The 16,395-nt window shown below is 40.0% G+C and overlaps 2 protein-coding genes across 3 annotated transcripts in view; both read right to left on the reverse strand.

The window, feature by feature from the left end:
- Nucleotides 1–4,775, reverse strand: part of LOC109968581 (uncharacterized) — a 37,166-nt gene extending 32,391 nt beyond the window's left edge. Inside the window, exons 1-7 of the mRNA XM_020614938.1 lie at nucleotides 4,704–4,775; nucleotides 4,485–4,614; nucleotides 3,156–3,317; nucleotides 2,529–2,666; nucleotides 1,600–1,751; nucleotides 1,137–1,240; nucleotides 835–1,024 (exon numbers count right to left, since the gene is read on the reverse strand). Of these exons, the coding sequence (XP_020470594.1) occupies nucleotides 835–1,024; nucleotides 1,137–1,240; nucleotides 1,600–1,751; nucleotides 2,529–2,666; nucleotides 3,156–3,317; nucleotides 4,485–4,614 (876 nt within the window). The 5' untranslated portion in view covers nucleotides 4,704–4,775. The remainder of the gene's footprint in view (nucleotides 1–834; nucleotides 1,025–1,136; nucleotides 1,241–1,599; nucleotides 1,752–2,528; nucleotides 2,667–3,155; nucleotides 3,318–4,484; nucleotides 4,615–4,703) is intronic.
- Nucleotides 4,776–7,220: 2,445 nt separating this feature from the next.
- kdf1b (keratinocyte differentiation factor 1b) lies at nucleotides 7,221–16,224 on the reverse strand. 2 transcript variants are annotated; one of them, XM_020614929.1, is made up of 4 exons: nucleotides 16,166–16,224; nucleotides 14,027–14,976; nucleotides 13,822–13,908; nucleotides 7,221–8,258 (listed from the first exon to the last, which is right to left on the reverse strand). In XM_020614929.1, the coding sequence occupies exons 2-4, from the start codon at nucleotides 14,955–14,957 to the stop codon at nucleotides 8,164–8,166; spliced, it is 1,113 nt and encodes a 370-aa protein (XP_020470585.1). In that variant the 5' UTR covers nucleotides 14,958–14,976; nucleotides 16,166–16,224; the 3' UTR covers nucleotides 7,221–8,163. The 2 variants fall into 2 exon arrangements, with proteins under 2 accessions (XP_020470585.1, XP_020470584.1); XM_020614928.1 differs by having other exon boundaries at nucleotides 16,008–16,218.
- Nucleotides 16,225–16,395: the final 171 nt, after the last annotated feature.

Here is a 16,395-nt window from a genome sequence, read left to right on the forward strand (position 1 = left end):
GCGGGGGGGGGGGGGGCTGGAGCCAATCCCAGCTGGCATCGGCGAAAGGCGGGGTACACCCTGGACAGGTCGCAGGTCCAACACACAGACAAACACACACATACCTATGGGCTATTTTAGAGTCAACAATCAACCTAAGTTGCATGTCTTTGGACAGTGGCAGGAAGCCGGACTACCTGGGGAGAAGCCACACAAGCACAGGGAGAACATGGTAACTCTGCACAGAAAGGTCGCGAACCCGGAACCTTCTTGCTGTGAGGCAACAGCACTACCCACCGCACCAAAGCCACTTTCAGACATACACTGCTACCCAGGAACTTGCGTGCTATTTCACGTCTAGGCAAAACCTCATATCGCGTCGCCAGCAAAGTGAATTTGGCACACAGCAGCTCCATGTCTGACTGCCAAAAAAGCAACTTCATGGCAAATTCATGGCTACCATGTCCATCCATCCTGAATAGGGTCACGGGGGAGCTGGAGCCTATCCGAGCTGACATTGGGTGAGAGGCGGGGTACACCCTGGCCAGGTCACCAGTCTACAGTCACACACACACTCCTACGAGCAATTTAGAGTCACCAGTCAAACTAAGCCGCATGTCTTTGGACAGTGGGAGGAAGCCGGAGTACCCGGATAGAGCCCATGCAGGCACAGGGAGAACATACAAATTCCACACAGAAAGGCCTGGTCGGCCCACGCTCAAACCCAGGACCTTCTTGCTGTGAGTTGACAGCACTAACCACTGTGTTGCTGTGCCACTGGGTACGATGTCTGAAAGTGGCAATATTTAGCTGCTTGTACTTGTAACAGTACATACAGTGTGACACATTACTTACAGTGGTATACAGTGATGACAGGAAGACACTCATTCCTTTGGGGGTTTGTTGCACTGAAGGCACAACAGTATCAGTGAAGAATTCCTTGGGGTCTGGAGTGTCCCCAGAAAATGAAGAAAGTGAGAAGTGCACTGTTGACTCCTCTGAGATTCCACGACTTTCCAAAGTGTTGCCACTCCCAGTGTCACCTCTGAAAATATGGATAAGTTGATGTACAAAAGGAAGTGGAAATCTGATGTTACTATTGATAGTAATCAGATTCAAATGCCATGCTACCCACAAATTGCAATATTCAAAATTACTTGTAATGAAGAACATGAGCTGGAATTCCACTTTCATTTGCAAGCTTGTGCTTCAGTTTAGCTATAGTGTCACTTGCCAAGTCCACCATCACCTCGAAGTCTCCCTGGGTAAGATTTTAAATACAGAGGAGAAAAGAAAGGTAAACATCATCTCTGCATGCACATGATAGGGGAGAGACCATAGATATTTTTTAAAGAGCTGAGTCTTGCTACTATAGCCAGTGGTAAGTTAGTCTTTCTACCAGATAGATTGTTCATGGTTAATGCAGCATATAAATCCCTAGACATGTTTCACATATAGAAAACTAAATAAATAGTCAAACCACGGCCCAAGAGCCACCCCAAACCCCCATCTGGCTCTGTCACAGTGAGTGAAACATATAGAATGGTCCCATATTCAAACAAAATAAGGTGTGGATGCTGCTGCTGAGTGAAAATGATCCCTAAGTGTAAAGTACCTCACCTTGAGCATGATGTGACACCGAACTGTGTCCTTCCCATGGGTTTCAGTTATCTGATGCTCAGAATTTACAGGAGCTGTTATCAGGTTCTCCTTTGGTGTAAATATAGCATAGATAACATCTCCACTCTTAATGTATCTGTCTTGTAAAGACCCTGTAGATAAAACAAAACCAAAACCACACATTTTGTTTTACTGTACAATATTTTTTAAACTTATTTCATCCAGCAAGTGTTGTTGCAAAGATGATGAGCTTGAAGTCACAAGGAAGTTTATGTAATAAGCCTGTATGATAAATGTATCTATTTCGAATAAGAAACGGTTCCTATACTTTACTTTTCTGCTTAATTCTCATTGTTTTTACACATTGCTTGTGGACTGCTCTGTTGAAAAGTAACCAAACTGTAAACCAAGAAAGCAGTTTCACAAGGTGGCTGCAGGACTGCACAGCAACTAGGTTACCATTAATGTTCAGCAACACTAGGAATTTAGCACAACTTCAAATAAAAAAAATATGGGAGAAGAAGAAGAGGAAGAAGAAGTTACTTTTGAATAGATAACAGCTAAGCTATTTTTTGGCCAGGTTGAGCTCATTTTCCAAATGTATGTGTGATTTATGTGTCTCTGTGCTGCTACAGTAAAAAGCGGTTGAGGCATGTTGCTAAAACAGACAAACTAGTGCATCAGCATATTTCAGCAGTGATCTAATTTTCTTTCTAAACTTTCTGTTATGTAAATTTATTATATACTGTATGCAAAGTATAAAAGTGTTCATGTATCAAACTTGAATGAAATGAAAAATAACTAGGTGTGTATAATTAATTCTTATATTGCTATCTGTTTACTTCTCATTCTTTTCACACATTTTAATCTGTCCATAAAAGGCCAATATCCACCCCAGTCATTTATTTTATTAACCACAAATAGCTTACATGTGTTGAAGAAGGGATCATCTGTCAGGGGCATGCCATCCACTGTGTACAGACACACACCTTTGGAAGATTCCATACTTTCAAGGTGACATATCCTCAACATCAGATCCTCAACTGTGTTTTGTGCAGGATCCATATCTACAAGTTAAAAATAACAAAAATTAAAGTGTGTTGTGTTGGTGTACTGATAAACTACATAAATTGCTGTACATTTACAGGCTTTTATGGTTCTGTACAGAGGTATATATATATGTGGTACCAGTATTTACAATAAGATGCTTTAAATGTATATTTCATTATAAAAGCCTGAAAAGTAACCACCCTGTCATAGTTCAGCCTGCCTCTATTCTTTTACCTTACAGTAAATCCTCATGTTTTGTTTGTTCTGCACCCTGTCATTCAGTGTGCCCTTTGTACCTGACTGCTTTTCTAGCTGTAACTTATCAGATTACATTGCCACATTTCATCAACCACCCTTCATGATGTTTTCTTTATGTTTGAGAAGTGTATATATCTCAAAGCAGCAGCAAGAGGAACCAGGAACTTTTCAAGGCATTTCAGTATCAATGTTTTTTTTTTCAGGTTTGTTCTGATAACTTTTATTTAAAAGTTATATGGTTTTCTTACCTTTGATGCATTTCGGTTCTGGACATTTTGGATATGTGTACAGCAGAGAGAATGCCCCCGTTGACTTCTGCACTGGTGTTGCAGCTGAGTGTTCCCGAGCTCTGAATCTGCTAATGTTTTTTTTCATGGTAGAAAAACGAGTCTTTTCCATTTGACTGAATCCTGTTTGGAAATATGTTGGTTTACTTTAAAATATTTTAAATGGCTACAAACCACTCCTATAGTTAAATCTAATGCTGTAGAAATTTTATTCAAGATTGCTTTGTATTTGGACTATTGCATACAATATCATTAATAGCGTGAACAAAACATTAAAAATTCATAATGAAAACATATGCAGAACACATTAGAGTATCATGGGTAATTATATAAAGCTAGATTTGGAGGAGCATTACAGTGAGTATTAAGAAGTCCCAAACAAACACTTTTGTTATAAAGTATATAACAAATGGCCCAAGTTGTTATTGTTGAGTCCCCTTCACCAGGAGGGTGAGGGACAACTGAGGTAGGACTCAATGTGCAAGACCCAGGTGTTAGTGGAAAAAAAGGTGGTTTATTGGAAAAAACACAAACAAGGTAACAGAGTCAATGTATGTGGCATAATCAGGCTGGACAGTACAAAAACAGGATAGGCTGAGGAGACCAGGACGAACAGGTGAGTGGACAAACTAACGGCAGGAACCAGGAGAACAGGAGGATCTAGGATGGACACGTGAGTAGACAGAACAACCAGGAGGATTAGCAAACGCCGTCAGGGAAGCAGAGTAGTGAATAAAAAAAGAAATCCACAGCACTGGAACTATCAGCGTAGAAATCAAAAAGACGTCTGACACATACCATGAATACAGGTATATCTACAGGTAATGCTCCGGTCAAGACGGAGCGTCTGCCAGAGGTTTAAATAAAGGAGCAGGTAATCACAGGAATGCATCTCAGCTGTGCACACCGATAAACAAGTCACTCATTACCGAATGCTGATCCCGCAGGTCGAGAGAGAGAAAGGAGGAAGAGATGCAGGCCGCGCTGAGCAGACCTCACACAAGTCATATTATTTTGCATGCCGCGCTGATCAGCCCTCACACAAGTCATATTATTTTCATTTTGTGAGCAAATAATAAGCTACATCTTCTGAATGGTTGTCCTTCTAGATAACTGTTTTAGGTCAGCTGTAGCTGCTGAGTTTAAGGTGATCTTCAGTTCATATGAGAAAAACATGCCCCTTTAAATGACGTTGGTATTATGTTAAATATTTTTGGTATTATGTTAAATATTTTTGGTTAAGCTACAGTTTCACAGTTGCAACCACTTCAGTGTTTATAGCAATCTTACCAAGGCTGTTTAAGTCTTCATCTGATATGCTATCAAGGAAATCTCTCTCATCCTTCAGGCCTAACTGTAGAAACCCGTTGTAGTAAGACTCCAATCTGTGCTTCTCAAGTAGGTTGTAAATCGCCCCCATCTAAAAACAAAAACTCAAATGTTCAGTGATATACAGCTTATATTATGATTTAATTATGATTTAATTATGTTGAAGCTTGGCAAACCTACCTTGCCACGTATGTCCAAGTACAGCTGTTTTGCCGTTTTGGTTTCTGTTTCTCTTCTGCTGAGGGAGTGGCTGTTTTGTTGAAGACGAAACTGAACAAAAAATGAATCGAGTTTCACACAGAGGCTTTGGGAAAACAGCAATTACAGTCAATCTGAGAATTTAGCACAGGTCAGATATGGATCAGTTTTTGTGAAAAGAATAATAAGAAGTAAAGAAACATGATTAATTACTTTCCTTTCCAATGTGCCTGAGATGTGCAGAGGATAAAAGTATCATTATTGTTGTATTAGTTCATGTGAGAAAAGATATTGCCCTTTTCAATTCAACTCTTTACACATACAGTTTACTGAAAACAGGGAAGGGTTCACGTCATACAACATTTTTATTTCTTTATTTATTGACTTTGGTGAGGAATACTAGAAGTGCACCTGTTTCAAACTGTTTTCTACAAATCTACCAACTTTCAGAATAACCTTGTCTTGTCTGGTGGCTCATTCTTTGGAGCTAAACCATGAAATTGCATGTTCATATTTACTGAGGAAGGAATATGCTCATCTCAAAGGTATTATGCTGTTTAGTCCAGGTAATCTTTTTGTTGTTAGTTGTCTGTCAGCAGCCATGATAATTACTTTTTTGAACATGAGATACGAGCTAAAACAAAACCTTCTCTTTATTTGATTCAATTGTTCAAGGATTAAGTGCCTTGGTGATTATTGAAGGCCTCCAAAAAGAGGCTCAGAGAGCTCTTCAAGAGGGCGTCCACCTCCTGCACCCAGAGGACACTGGTCGCCTCAGCCACATCCTTCTAGCAGCCTCCATCATTCAGACTGTCAGCTACAGCCTGGTCACTGAGCTCTTTAAGCCCACTGGCAACACACCTATGCTACATTTATTACATTTAATATTATTGCTTTAATAAACGAGTGTTTTACTGTGGATTTTATTTTACATTGAAGAGTGCATTACATAAACATTTTAATGCCATTTTTGACTTGATGAAGTTATGGGTTTAAGGAATGTATGACTTCTATGAATGCACAGGAATGAGTGGCCTAATGGAAAGGGAACTAAGGCTTGACATTTGACTTTGACTCCCTCCTGTGGCCATATGTGGGAAACAACAGGCAAACAGCACTTTGTTTCACTTCAGAGACTTTATTGTATAATGAGACATCTTGACAGTTTACTATCAGTAAAGTAAAGTAAGTCTGCCAACACATTTTTGCCAAAAATATAACATTTCCTTGGGTGAAAATTGAAGCAATATACTTGGTCTATAGGAAAGCTGACACATTGTGGTAAAAGGTTTTTGAGATAATTACATATATTGGTATCACACAGGCACATTCATCACTTTCTAATTGGTCAAGAGCATTTGCTGCTTCTTGATCCAAAGCAGAACAACCAGTTTTACATAATTCCACTATAACCACACTGGAGATGCAGCCAGTTTCCTGACTCACTAGAAAGCCAGCATCAGTCCATATTAGCCAAGGTAAGCATGTGGTTTATTTTTTTACAACTAGAAGTGAAATAGGGCAAAATAAGAAAGATCCTGGCAGACAAGTGGACAGTTAGACCAATCATTTAGCTACCCATGTGTATTAACTGAAGCCACTATAATAGCATCAATGCCTAACAGTAACTGTGCTCTAATGCTGATGGCCACAGTGCCAAAAACCTTCCAATGAGTGAGCGGGTCAAACTCCCATCAGGACCCAGGAGCAAACACAGCAACCTGAAGTCTAGCTGCAGTTCAGACCAGCTTTCATACATCTTTCAATCTGAGAGGTACGTTACTGACAGACCAGGACGCAACCAAAACTAGCAACCACAACACATCAAACACTAATTACCTTCCAACTTAAGAGCTACTGTATCTGCTTCATATGAACTTCATGTTATGACACTAACAATAATCTGTTCTGAAAAGAAAAAAAAAATTACACTCCACATTAAAATCACAATAGAGATAAAAGGAATAAGCTTGACATTAAAGAAAATCTTAACTGAAGGTCCACTTACTTGCTTCTTTCAGTGTCTATCAACTTGTTTTTCCTCAGGGAAAGCAAAAGAACAAAACAAAAAACAGATACTGTATATTTTGGGAAACAATATTATTCACAATCTTGTCAAGAGGATGCCATTCTCATTTTGTATGGTAAATATCAAACCACCACCAGTGTCCAGTTAGCTTAGCTTAAACACAGGAAACAAGGAGAAACAGCTGGCCTGGATCTGTCCAAAGAAAACAAATATGTCCACTAGCACCTCTAAAGCTCACTAATAGACAAGTTGTGGTAAAGAAATAGTCCAGTATAAAACCCCCTGTAAAACCACAACTTCTTGATTTTACACTTTGGGTTTCATACAAAATAAACAAATGAGCATTAATATAAATTAGTGAGCTTACAGGTGTTGCCAAACAGATTTTGTTTGCTTCAGACAGGGTTTTCCTCTATAATAATAATAATAATAGTAAGGTCCAGACCTTTACTTTGTAAAGTGCCCTGAGATGACTTTTCTTGTGATTTGGCGCTATACAAATAAAACTGAACTGAAAAATTATGCTAAACTAAGCTAACTAGCTATAGAATTGGTTTCAGCATACAGATATGAAAGTGGTATTAATCTTATTGTTTAAGTCTCAGCCATAAAGCTATTGAGCATATTTGCCAAAATGTCAAGCTATTCCTTCAACAGAATTTTGGTAAATATGCCCATGTGTGCGCACACACAAAAAGGGGATTTTGAACCATCATATAAAACAGCTTTTTTGTTTTGCCAAATATTCTTAATTCAGTCTTTTACATTGTTGCCTCTTTTGCACACTACCATGCCTTCTATCATTAACTAAAAATATGTCACTTTATGAAAATGATCAGAACCAAATTTATGATCAGAAATTCAGAATCCCTGGCTGTAAATAGGTGTTACATATCCACTACATTGAAAGCACTGAATACAGTTTAAAACTACACAAATTAGTTTAAAATCAAATCTATGAGAAGAAAATGAAATGTGCCAAAAAACTCAAATTTTACTGAATTAGATTTTAAAATCTATTGCATAGCAACAGCTCATTCACCTGACCAGCAATAAACAGAGTCAGATTTCATGAACAGTTCTTCAAGGATGAGGGGACGGTTACGTGTGATACAATATTTACAGTATGAGCTGCTGGTAATATCGGCCTGCAGGGCAAACTCTCAGACAAGCAATCCTTCAAATACATACATAATATTTATCAACCATAAATATCTACACACAGAGCCCTGAGTTCAGTGAAGTCCTTCAGATAGCGTGGCCGTTCACATTTTCTATTTCCACAGTAAAGCCATGGCTTCCGCTCAGCCAGAAACTCAAGTGCAAGTGGTGTCCCCATTAGAGTCCCATATGTGACCTTGTGGACACAGTATGGCAAATAATTCAAGCATAAACAGCCAAGTGGAGCAGGACTCATGTTCTCACAGAGGTGTGAATCAGTGGAGCGCCTGAAGAGTTGGTCTCTGTGTTAGAAGGTGAGTAGGCTCTTGACGAACTGGACGTATGACCTATAAGAACAACAACAAAAAAGAAGACAGAAGAAGAGACTGAGCATTGAATCTGCATACTACCAACCCCATTCACAGTGCACTGGAAATTGCTGAGGTTTGTATTGTATGGAGACCATTCAATCCCATTCTACCAGACAGTATTTACTCGACAGACTAACGCAAAGGCCACTTTGGATTTTTTAATAAAAGGTATTGTGAATTTTTTGCTTAGTGGAGCAATATAATATATAATGAGTTAAGGCCTCATGCAAGAACCACTTGTATGAACACAACTGTTCATAAATGGCGCATACAAATGATTTTCAAATGTAATTTCTTAATCCCAATGAAGCTGAATGTTTAAATACAATATCAAAATCAACTATATTAAAAAACTGTCTAAATTAACTTTTAAAAAGGACTACTAAGAAGTTCAGTAATGTTCTGTGACTATCACGTCCTTGTTTTTGTCCAAGTCCCATCATGGAACCCTTTGCTTTAGCATCTTCATGTCAGACTTTTTCCTCTTTATTTCTGTCAAAGCGCAGTTCAGCTCTGATGAAACACCATAGGAGCAGGTGAAAAGGTGACGTTCTTCGAGTTCAAACAAGCCGATGTCAAGTATAAGCTGAGAGAATTTGGTGAATCTAACCTAGAGTAACAGTGTATAAGCGAGCCTTACAGAAGAACATGTCTGTGCAGATTCTCAGTCATCCAGGTCATAGTAAGATGAAAAAACTTAGAAAAATCAACTGGACTAGGTTTCTAGGTCAAATATGTTTCCGCTCTCATCCAAGAGGCTTCATCAGTTCTGCCTGACTGGCATTGAGTCGGAGATATTTATCCCCATTGGTGGTGTTTCAGCCCTTTGATGGCCAACAATGTCCCCTAACAACTGAGTCTCTTCTTCACTGCCTTGACAGCCTCTGTGGTGGGGATGCAAGTGAACAAGGATGTGAAATCATAAGGGAATCTCGTCTTGGTCCAGCTGCAGTTGTTTGACTTTCCTCATGAAGTTCTGGGAGTTAATTATGTGTTTTTCTGGGTTTCCCACCAAAGGAGCCAGAATGATGGCCACGTGCTTGGCTATGTTTTAAGTCACAGAGTTGATGCTGCTAATGATGGGTCTGAGTGGGGCTCCTTCCTTGTGTATTTTGGGTAGGCCATAAAGGCAAGGGATGGCCTCCCCGGGGTATAGTCTGTAGTATAGTCGCCGGTCGATAACTCCCTCCTTTTCCAGCTTCTGTAAACAGTCTATTGTGATGGTTTCATCCTTCTCTAGTGCAGCTAAAGCCCTCCTTTCCTCAGGGGTAAGGTTTGAGGGTGGGAGTTTGGCACTGGCCAAAGCGGCTGTGACCTTCATCCGCAGTTCTTCCACCTCTGTCTCAGGCAGCTTGTTGTTCCTAATGGCTGACTCTATCGCTGTGATGAAGTCTACCACAGGGATTTGTTTGGATGTGACCGCAAGGTTCAATCCCTTGGCTAATACCTCTTTTTCTGTGTCCGTGAGTTCTCTGTCCAAGAGATTTTTGACCCATTTGTCGTGCAATGGTTGTGGGTTGTGCTCCTCCTTTCTCCTCCACCCGAGGACATCTGAGGCTGGCTGTCCATTGTGTAGTCTCTGGAATTTAACCATTTGGCGTGCCTTGCTGTTGTTGTGTTAGGTAATTTGCACCTTCTCTAAGAATCTTGAGGTCTCCTGAAAGATTTCTCTGGTAACCTTGGTGGAGAGTCTCTTTCTTAGTTGTTCTGTTTGGTCCATAAGGTTGTCTACAGTGAAGTGTATTTGTCAAATCCTTTCACTTAAAAGTTCTGCTCGAGTTCTTCTCAGGATGTTCACCAGCCCTGTATCCTTTTACAGAAAAGCCCAGCCTCTTCTGCTTACAGAAGAACAGTATTTTGGATTAGAATACAAAAATGCCTAAGGCTCTTATCCTTCTGTCATTAAAAATCTTGCACACACAGACATTTTTAAAACAGCTGACAATCAACCATTTGTGTACAGTAGCTCGTTTCATTTTCAGTTCCGTTCCATTTCAGTTCCATTTGTGAATCTTTCGAAGACATTACACCTGCACACTGCTGCCAAGAAGGACACAGAGGTCATGGCCTCTGTACAGTCGGGTCCATAAGTATTTGGACAGTTACAACTTTCATAATTTTGCCTCTGAAACAAGTAGCCAAAATGTTATTGATGAGTAGACTTTCTGCTTTAATTCAAGGGGTTAAACAAACTTATTGGATTAATTGTTCAGGAATTATAGCCATTTTATACATAGTGCCCCCAATTTGACAGGCTCAAAAGTAATTGGACAAATGACTGACAAGCAGTTTCATGGTCAGATTTGGTATGTTCCTCATTATTTCATGACAAATGAAACAGATAAAAGGTCTGGAGTTGATTCCAGCTGCATTTGGCAGCTGTCAATTGGAACTCCCAGTATGCGGTCCAAAGAGGTGTCAATAGAAGTGAAGGAGACCATCATAAGGCTTAAAAAAACAAAAAAACTCTATCAGAGAGGTAGTAGAAACATCAGGAATGGCCAAATCAACAATTTGATACATTCTCAAAAAGAAGGAATGCACTGGTGGCGTAAATGAAAGAAGGATGGACTGCATGTCTCCTTGGCCATCTTAAGGGACAATCTTGCTACTTATCAAAAAGCCGTAAAAGAAGCTAAAACTCAATATTTATCCAACATCATTTCTAACAGCCACCATCCCAGAGTTCTTTTTAGCACCATAAATTCTGTTATTAATCCTGTCACCACTGTGTTCAATGAGGTGTCTGTGCATACCTGCAATGTGTTTCAACAGTACTTCATTGATAAAGTTCTGTCTATCAGGCAAAATATCTCCACATCCTCAACTGTGGCTCCAACTGGGTCTCCTGTACAGTTTTCCTTGGAAAGATTTACGCCAATTTCCTTGTTGTAACTCAAAAAAAAATCAGTGCAGCAGCTAAATTCCACCTATTGCCCTCTGGATATTGTCCGTGCTAAGATAATGAAGGAGGTCATTGACACTATTGGGCCTTGCCTGGTCACATTTATTAACAGCGGCCTCAGGCTGGGTATTGTCCCCGCTGCCCTCAAGCATGCTGTAGTCAGGCCACTTCAAAAGAAGCCTAACCTCAATCCCATACTTCCTTCAAATTTTCGCCCAATCTCACATTTGCCTTTTTTGTCCAAGGTTATGGAGAAAACTGTCCTCACACAACTCCAGTCTCATCTTGAACTTTATGCTATTGCCGATAAAATTTCAATCAGGCTTTAGATCCTGGCACAGCACTGAATCCGCGCTACTGAAGGTGCACCATGATATTCTTTTACAGCCCTTGATGCAAAGAATACCGTTGTTTTAGTGCTTTTCGATCTCACAGCAGCCTTTGACACCGTGGACCATACAGTCCTCATATCCTGCCTTGAACATTGCGTTGGCTTGTGTGGTGCTGTGCTTAAATGGTTTATTTCTTTTCTGACCAATAGGACCTTTTCAGTTATGATCAATGACTCTACCTCCCCAAGGTTCAATCCTGGCGCCTATTCTTTTCTCATTATATATGTTACCGTTAGGCTCAATTATTTCTAAGCATAACATTCGTTTCCATTTTTATGCTGATGATGTGCTGATTTACTTGCGGTTGATGCAGAGTGATGCTAATGCACTAGCCCCCTTGCAACGGTGTTTGGGTGATATGGAAGAGTGGCTCGCACAGAATTTCCTTCATATAAATGAAGGGAAGACTGAATATATCGCTTTTAGCCTGGACCCCACTCACACTGTATCTGGCCTAGGAGCTTCAGCCCTGTTATTCACTCAAACTGTGAAAAACCTGGGAGTGTTATTTGACAGCAGCCTCAAATTTGACAAGCAGATTAGTTCGGTGGTCAAAATAAGCTTCTTTCAGCTGAGGCTCCTAGCAAAGGTGAAACCTTTTTTATCTCGAGCTGACCTAGAAAAAGCCATTCATACCTTCATTAACTCACAGCTTGACTACTGCAATGCCCCTTATAATGGAATTAGTCAGTCTCAGCTCCTTAGGCTCCAACTCGTACAGAACGCAACTGCTCGCCTACTGTCAAACACTCCAAAGAATGCTCACATCACCCCGATTCTTCAGTCCCTTCACTGGCTTCCGGTACAATTTAAAATAGATTTTAAAATTTTACTGTTTGTGTTCAAGGCCATTAATGGTCTTGTGCCAGTCTATTTGACTGATCTTTTAACCACTTATACCCCGTTTAGAGCGCTGCGTTCCTCTGAGCATGTGTCTCTGGTTGTCGTGCAGGCAAGGTATAAAAAGTGGGTAGATCGTTCTTTCACCGTGTATGCCCCTAAGCTCTGGAATGCCCTGCCCCCTGAGGTTCGATCTATAACAGAGTTAATGGTTTTAAGTCTAAATTAAAGGCACATTTATTCAGACTGGCTTTTGGCATCTAATATTTAGCAGCGATGCTATACAGGGCCTACAGGCCTTCCTGATTTTATATTTCATAATCTTACTCCCTCTGTATTTTGACTCATTTTTATTCTACAGGAGTGTTATAGTTCTTACAGATCGTTGTTTTAAATTTGTGCAATGTTAACTTTTCTTTTGTTTGTTTATGTATTTTGGCATGCTCTGTTTTATCTCTGTTTGTTTTATTGTGAAGCACTTTGAGCTCCCTTCGGTGTTGTAAAGCGCTATATAAAAAAATAAATTATTATTATATTATTATCATTGTCAGTCTACAATCAAGAGGCACCTTCATGAAGGTAAATACAGAGGGTTTAACTCAAGGTGCAAACCATTGGTAACACACACAAACAGAAAGGCCAGATTAGACTTTGCCAGAAAACATCTAAAAAAGCCTGCACAAATCTGGAACATACAGACAGATGAAACCAAGATTAACTTGCAGAACAGAAAAACTGGTGATGTTCAGCAAACACATCGATCATATTCAAAATATGATGAATCTCTCAGATTCTGTATCAACACTGTGGAAAAGATCTGTCTAAAACTGACAGTTTTTTTTTTATTTGGCTCATAGAGCTTAGAGAAATAATAACTGAAAAGAATAAACTAAATGTAAAAAACAAATGCACATTTAAAAAAATCTCATCTAGATGTTGGGATGCATCTTGGGGACTCTGACCAATCATTTCATACATTTTATAGTATAGGGAGAGACATTATCTGTTCTCGCCAAAAGCATTTAATTTACAAAAAACCATCTAGCTTAATAATGTAAGAAGTTGATTTTACTGCAACATTTAGAAAAACAGAAGCAAACTTAATGGTCTTAAAGAAGTCAGGAAGCCAAACCAGCGTTAGACAAAACCAGTACTACATGTGTGCACACTGCTGGCACACACATGAATGATGGATTTCCCAGGGTTATAACAGTCAAATAAATCTTGTCAGAGAAAACAAAACAGGCACAACAAAGTGACTGACCTAATAACTAATAATAAAATACTCACTTACACACAATTCAAACTACAATTTTACATCTCATTTTCATTAAAAGAAAGAGTGCATATTTTGAATATAACCATATACTGTGTGTGTAATGACAAAAGACAGGTTTCTTACCTCCATTATTTCTCCACATCTCCCTGGCACACATGTCAGAGGAGGTCAGATCTGATATTTGGATGTTTGGATTTGATTTGTAGTCATCTTAGGGAAACAGTAAAAACAAGACTTCATGTTGATGGATGGCAGGAAAGCAATTCTCTGGTCTTTTAAAGGTAACACCAATATTTTTGGAGCGAAAACATGAACAACTGCAACTTACTGTTGTTGCTGAATGAGAAGGACTGACTCTCTCTCATTGTCTCATTTCCGCTGTCCGACAGTGTCCTCTCCATCCTGCACGTGTGCGGCCTCCTCTTCGTACTCTTCCGGGTGCTAATACGAATGATGCCGCGCACCAGCCGACACTCTGCTTCTTGCTCGTCCATTTTGTGCTCCTCTGCCAGTGAGTTGATAAGCTGGTTGATGGCCTTGCTCTTCTTCAGGAACACAGAGTCTGAGGTGCACCTGGCCAACTCTTCGATCTGATACTCAGAGTAGAGCTCCAGCAACTTCTTAGTAATCAGAGAGTCCACATTCTCCCCACCAACCTCCCAGTCATCAAACCTCATAGACTCATGTAAGGATGTGTGGCCGGCCTGTGTTAGACCACCAGCTGAAGGCACATATGCTGGAGAGGTGGTTTCAAATTCTAAGTAATCTCTTGGACTGTCAACTTTGACTCCACCAATATGGACATCCTCTAGCCAGTCGACGCCATCCTCATCTTTGTTGTCTCCTGCTTTTGCAGCGCGAAGACTCACCTTCTCTGGCTCATCTGAAGAGCCCTCGTTCGGCACCAGGCATGGAGCTAAGATGGAACGCTGGCAGACTCTGTACAAGCCGCAGGTCAGCACACTACAGACAAAGATCCTACAGCCCCTTGGAGAAGCACAAGGATGGCAAGTTTGTGCTGCAGAGGGAGGGTCAGCTGAACCAGGAATGAAGCCAATGGTCTCAGACTCCTTCCCATCTGCATCTTTCAGGTGAGCTTTTTGGACTGTCTTTGTTTCTGAAGTGGGTAGCTTGTCTTCCACTGGGTCCACACAGCGCTCCTCATACGATGACCTCTGGCTACTGCCACGGCTTGGTCCGTGCCTGTGACTGCCATGCCCAGAGCTGTGTCTCTGACTGCCAGTGCTAATGGCAGACATGACTTACTGGCTCCAAAATCTGGACAAGCATGAGAGAAAATAATGTCAGCTGAGGTCTAACTAAATGGCAAGATGGTATTGAAATGTCATCACTAAGCAACTGTTATCAAAACTGTCAGATAAGACCTAAAATCGCTTGTAGCCACCTGAGGGTATCGCTCTTCAAAACAAACGTGAAACTACTATCCCTAGGTGGCAGGTAAAGTAACCTGACTGGTTCTATGGAGGATGTGTAAACACACAGTCAAATACAATTAACTATTATGAAAGTCACTGTATGATGTCATGGGGATTTCTGAAACTGAACTTAGTATGTAATTGTAAAATACTGGGGCTGTTACAAAACAAAAACTATCTGAAAAGGCTACAAAAACTATTACAACCAACTGCTGTATGCAAAACCATGTTCTGCACTGCACTGTTGAATCAAGGCACCAAACATAAATGTAAAAATCCTGGATTTTAATGACCCTTTGCACCTGTGGAAAGGTTGAGAACACACAGAGCATGGCCAAATATTTTATGACTATGTTTAAAAGTGTGAATACATCCGTCCTTAAACCAAAAACCAATGCTAGGAATCTATGAAGTGTGAATACAACAAACGTGACGTAAAACATCAGGTTTTATTAAGGTAAAAAAGCAGCGTTTTTGGATTGCAAAGATACCGAACTGAAGACAAACTCTTACTGAATCTGATATTATCTTCGTTTGTGTTATGCAGGCTATAGGTATTAATTGAAAACATGTAGAGTTTAAATTGCGTGATTCTCATATTGTGTATGGTAGTCTCTGTCATGACGACGTGTTGGGACGCATGTTTACTGTTGTCATATTTAGCTAAAAACAAACCAGTACAATGAAAATATTATTTAGCAGGTTTTCCCTGCACATTTAGTCAACATTAATTAATTACCAACCGCAAACATTAAGCCACGTTCCCTTTCGTGTGTAAAAAAGATTTTAACTTTCATGGCGACTTGTCATTGTTGCTCTTTCCTCCATTACACAGCAGGAGGACTTATGAACTTCTCAGTTAACATTACTCACAGTATACACGTTACATCCAAAAACCGATCCCCGACTTAATGCTATCTTCTTCACTTCGCATTAAACATGCCCCTTTTTAAGCCATTTTTGACTGTTCCTTATATAAACTCGACTCCAAAATTCCACTTTCATTTGAGTTCTCGATCAAATCCATGTACCTGTGCGTCAAGGTAGAGGAAGCGCATCAGGTAGTGACAATAAAGAGGTTAAACGTCCGATTATGACTTCAAAAATAAAACGCAAGTCAAACTGGCATTGTAATTTTATGTGTGTTTTACGGATTTCCGCTGATAATAACACACCATTAACTTATCTAAATCAAAGTGCAATATTTTTACAACATAAAACCTGCACCCACACCTCTCAAAACCAAAACATAACGTTGCCA

Source organism: Monopterus albus, unplaced genomic scaffold (assembly GCF_001952655.1).
Source record: "Monopterus albus unplaced genomic scaffold, M_albus_1.0 scaffold154.1, whole genome shotgun sequence".
NCBI classification, from domain to species: domain Eukaryota; kingdom Metazoa; phylum Chordata; class Actinopteri; order Synbranchiformes; family Synbranchidae; genus Monopterus; species Monopterus albus.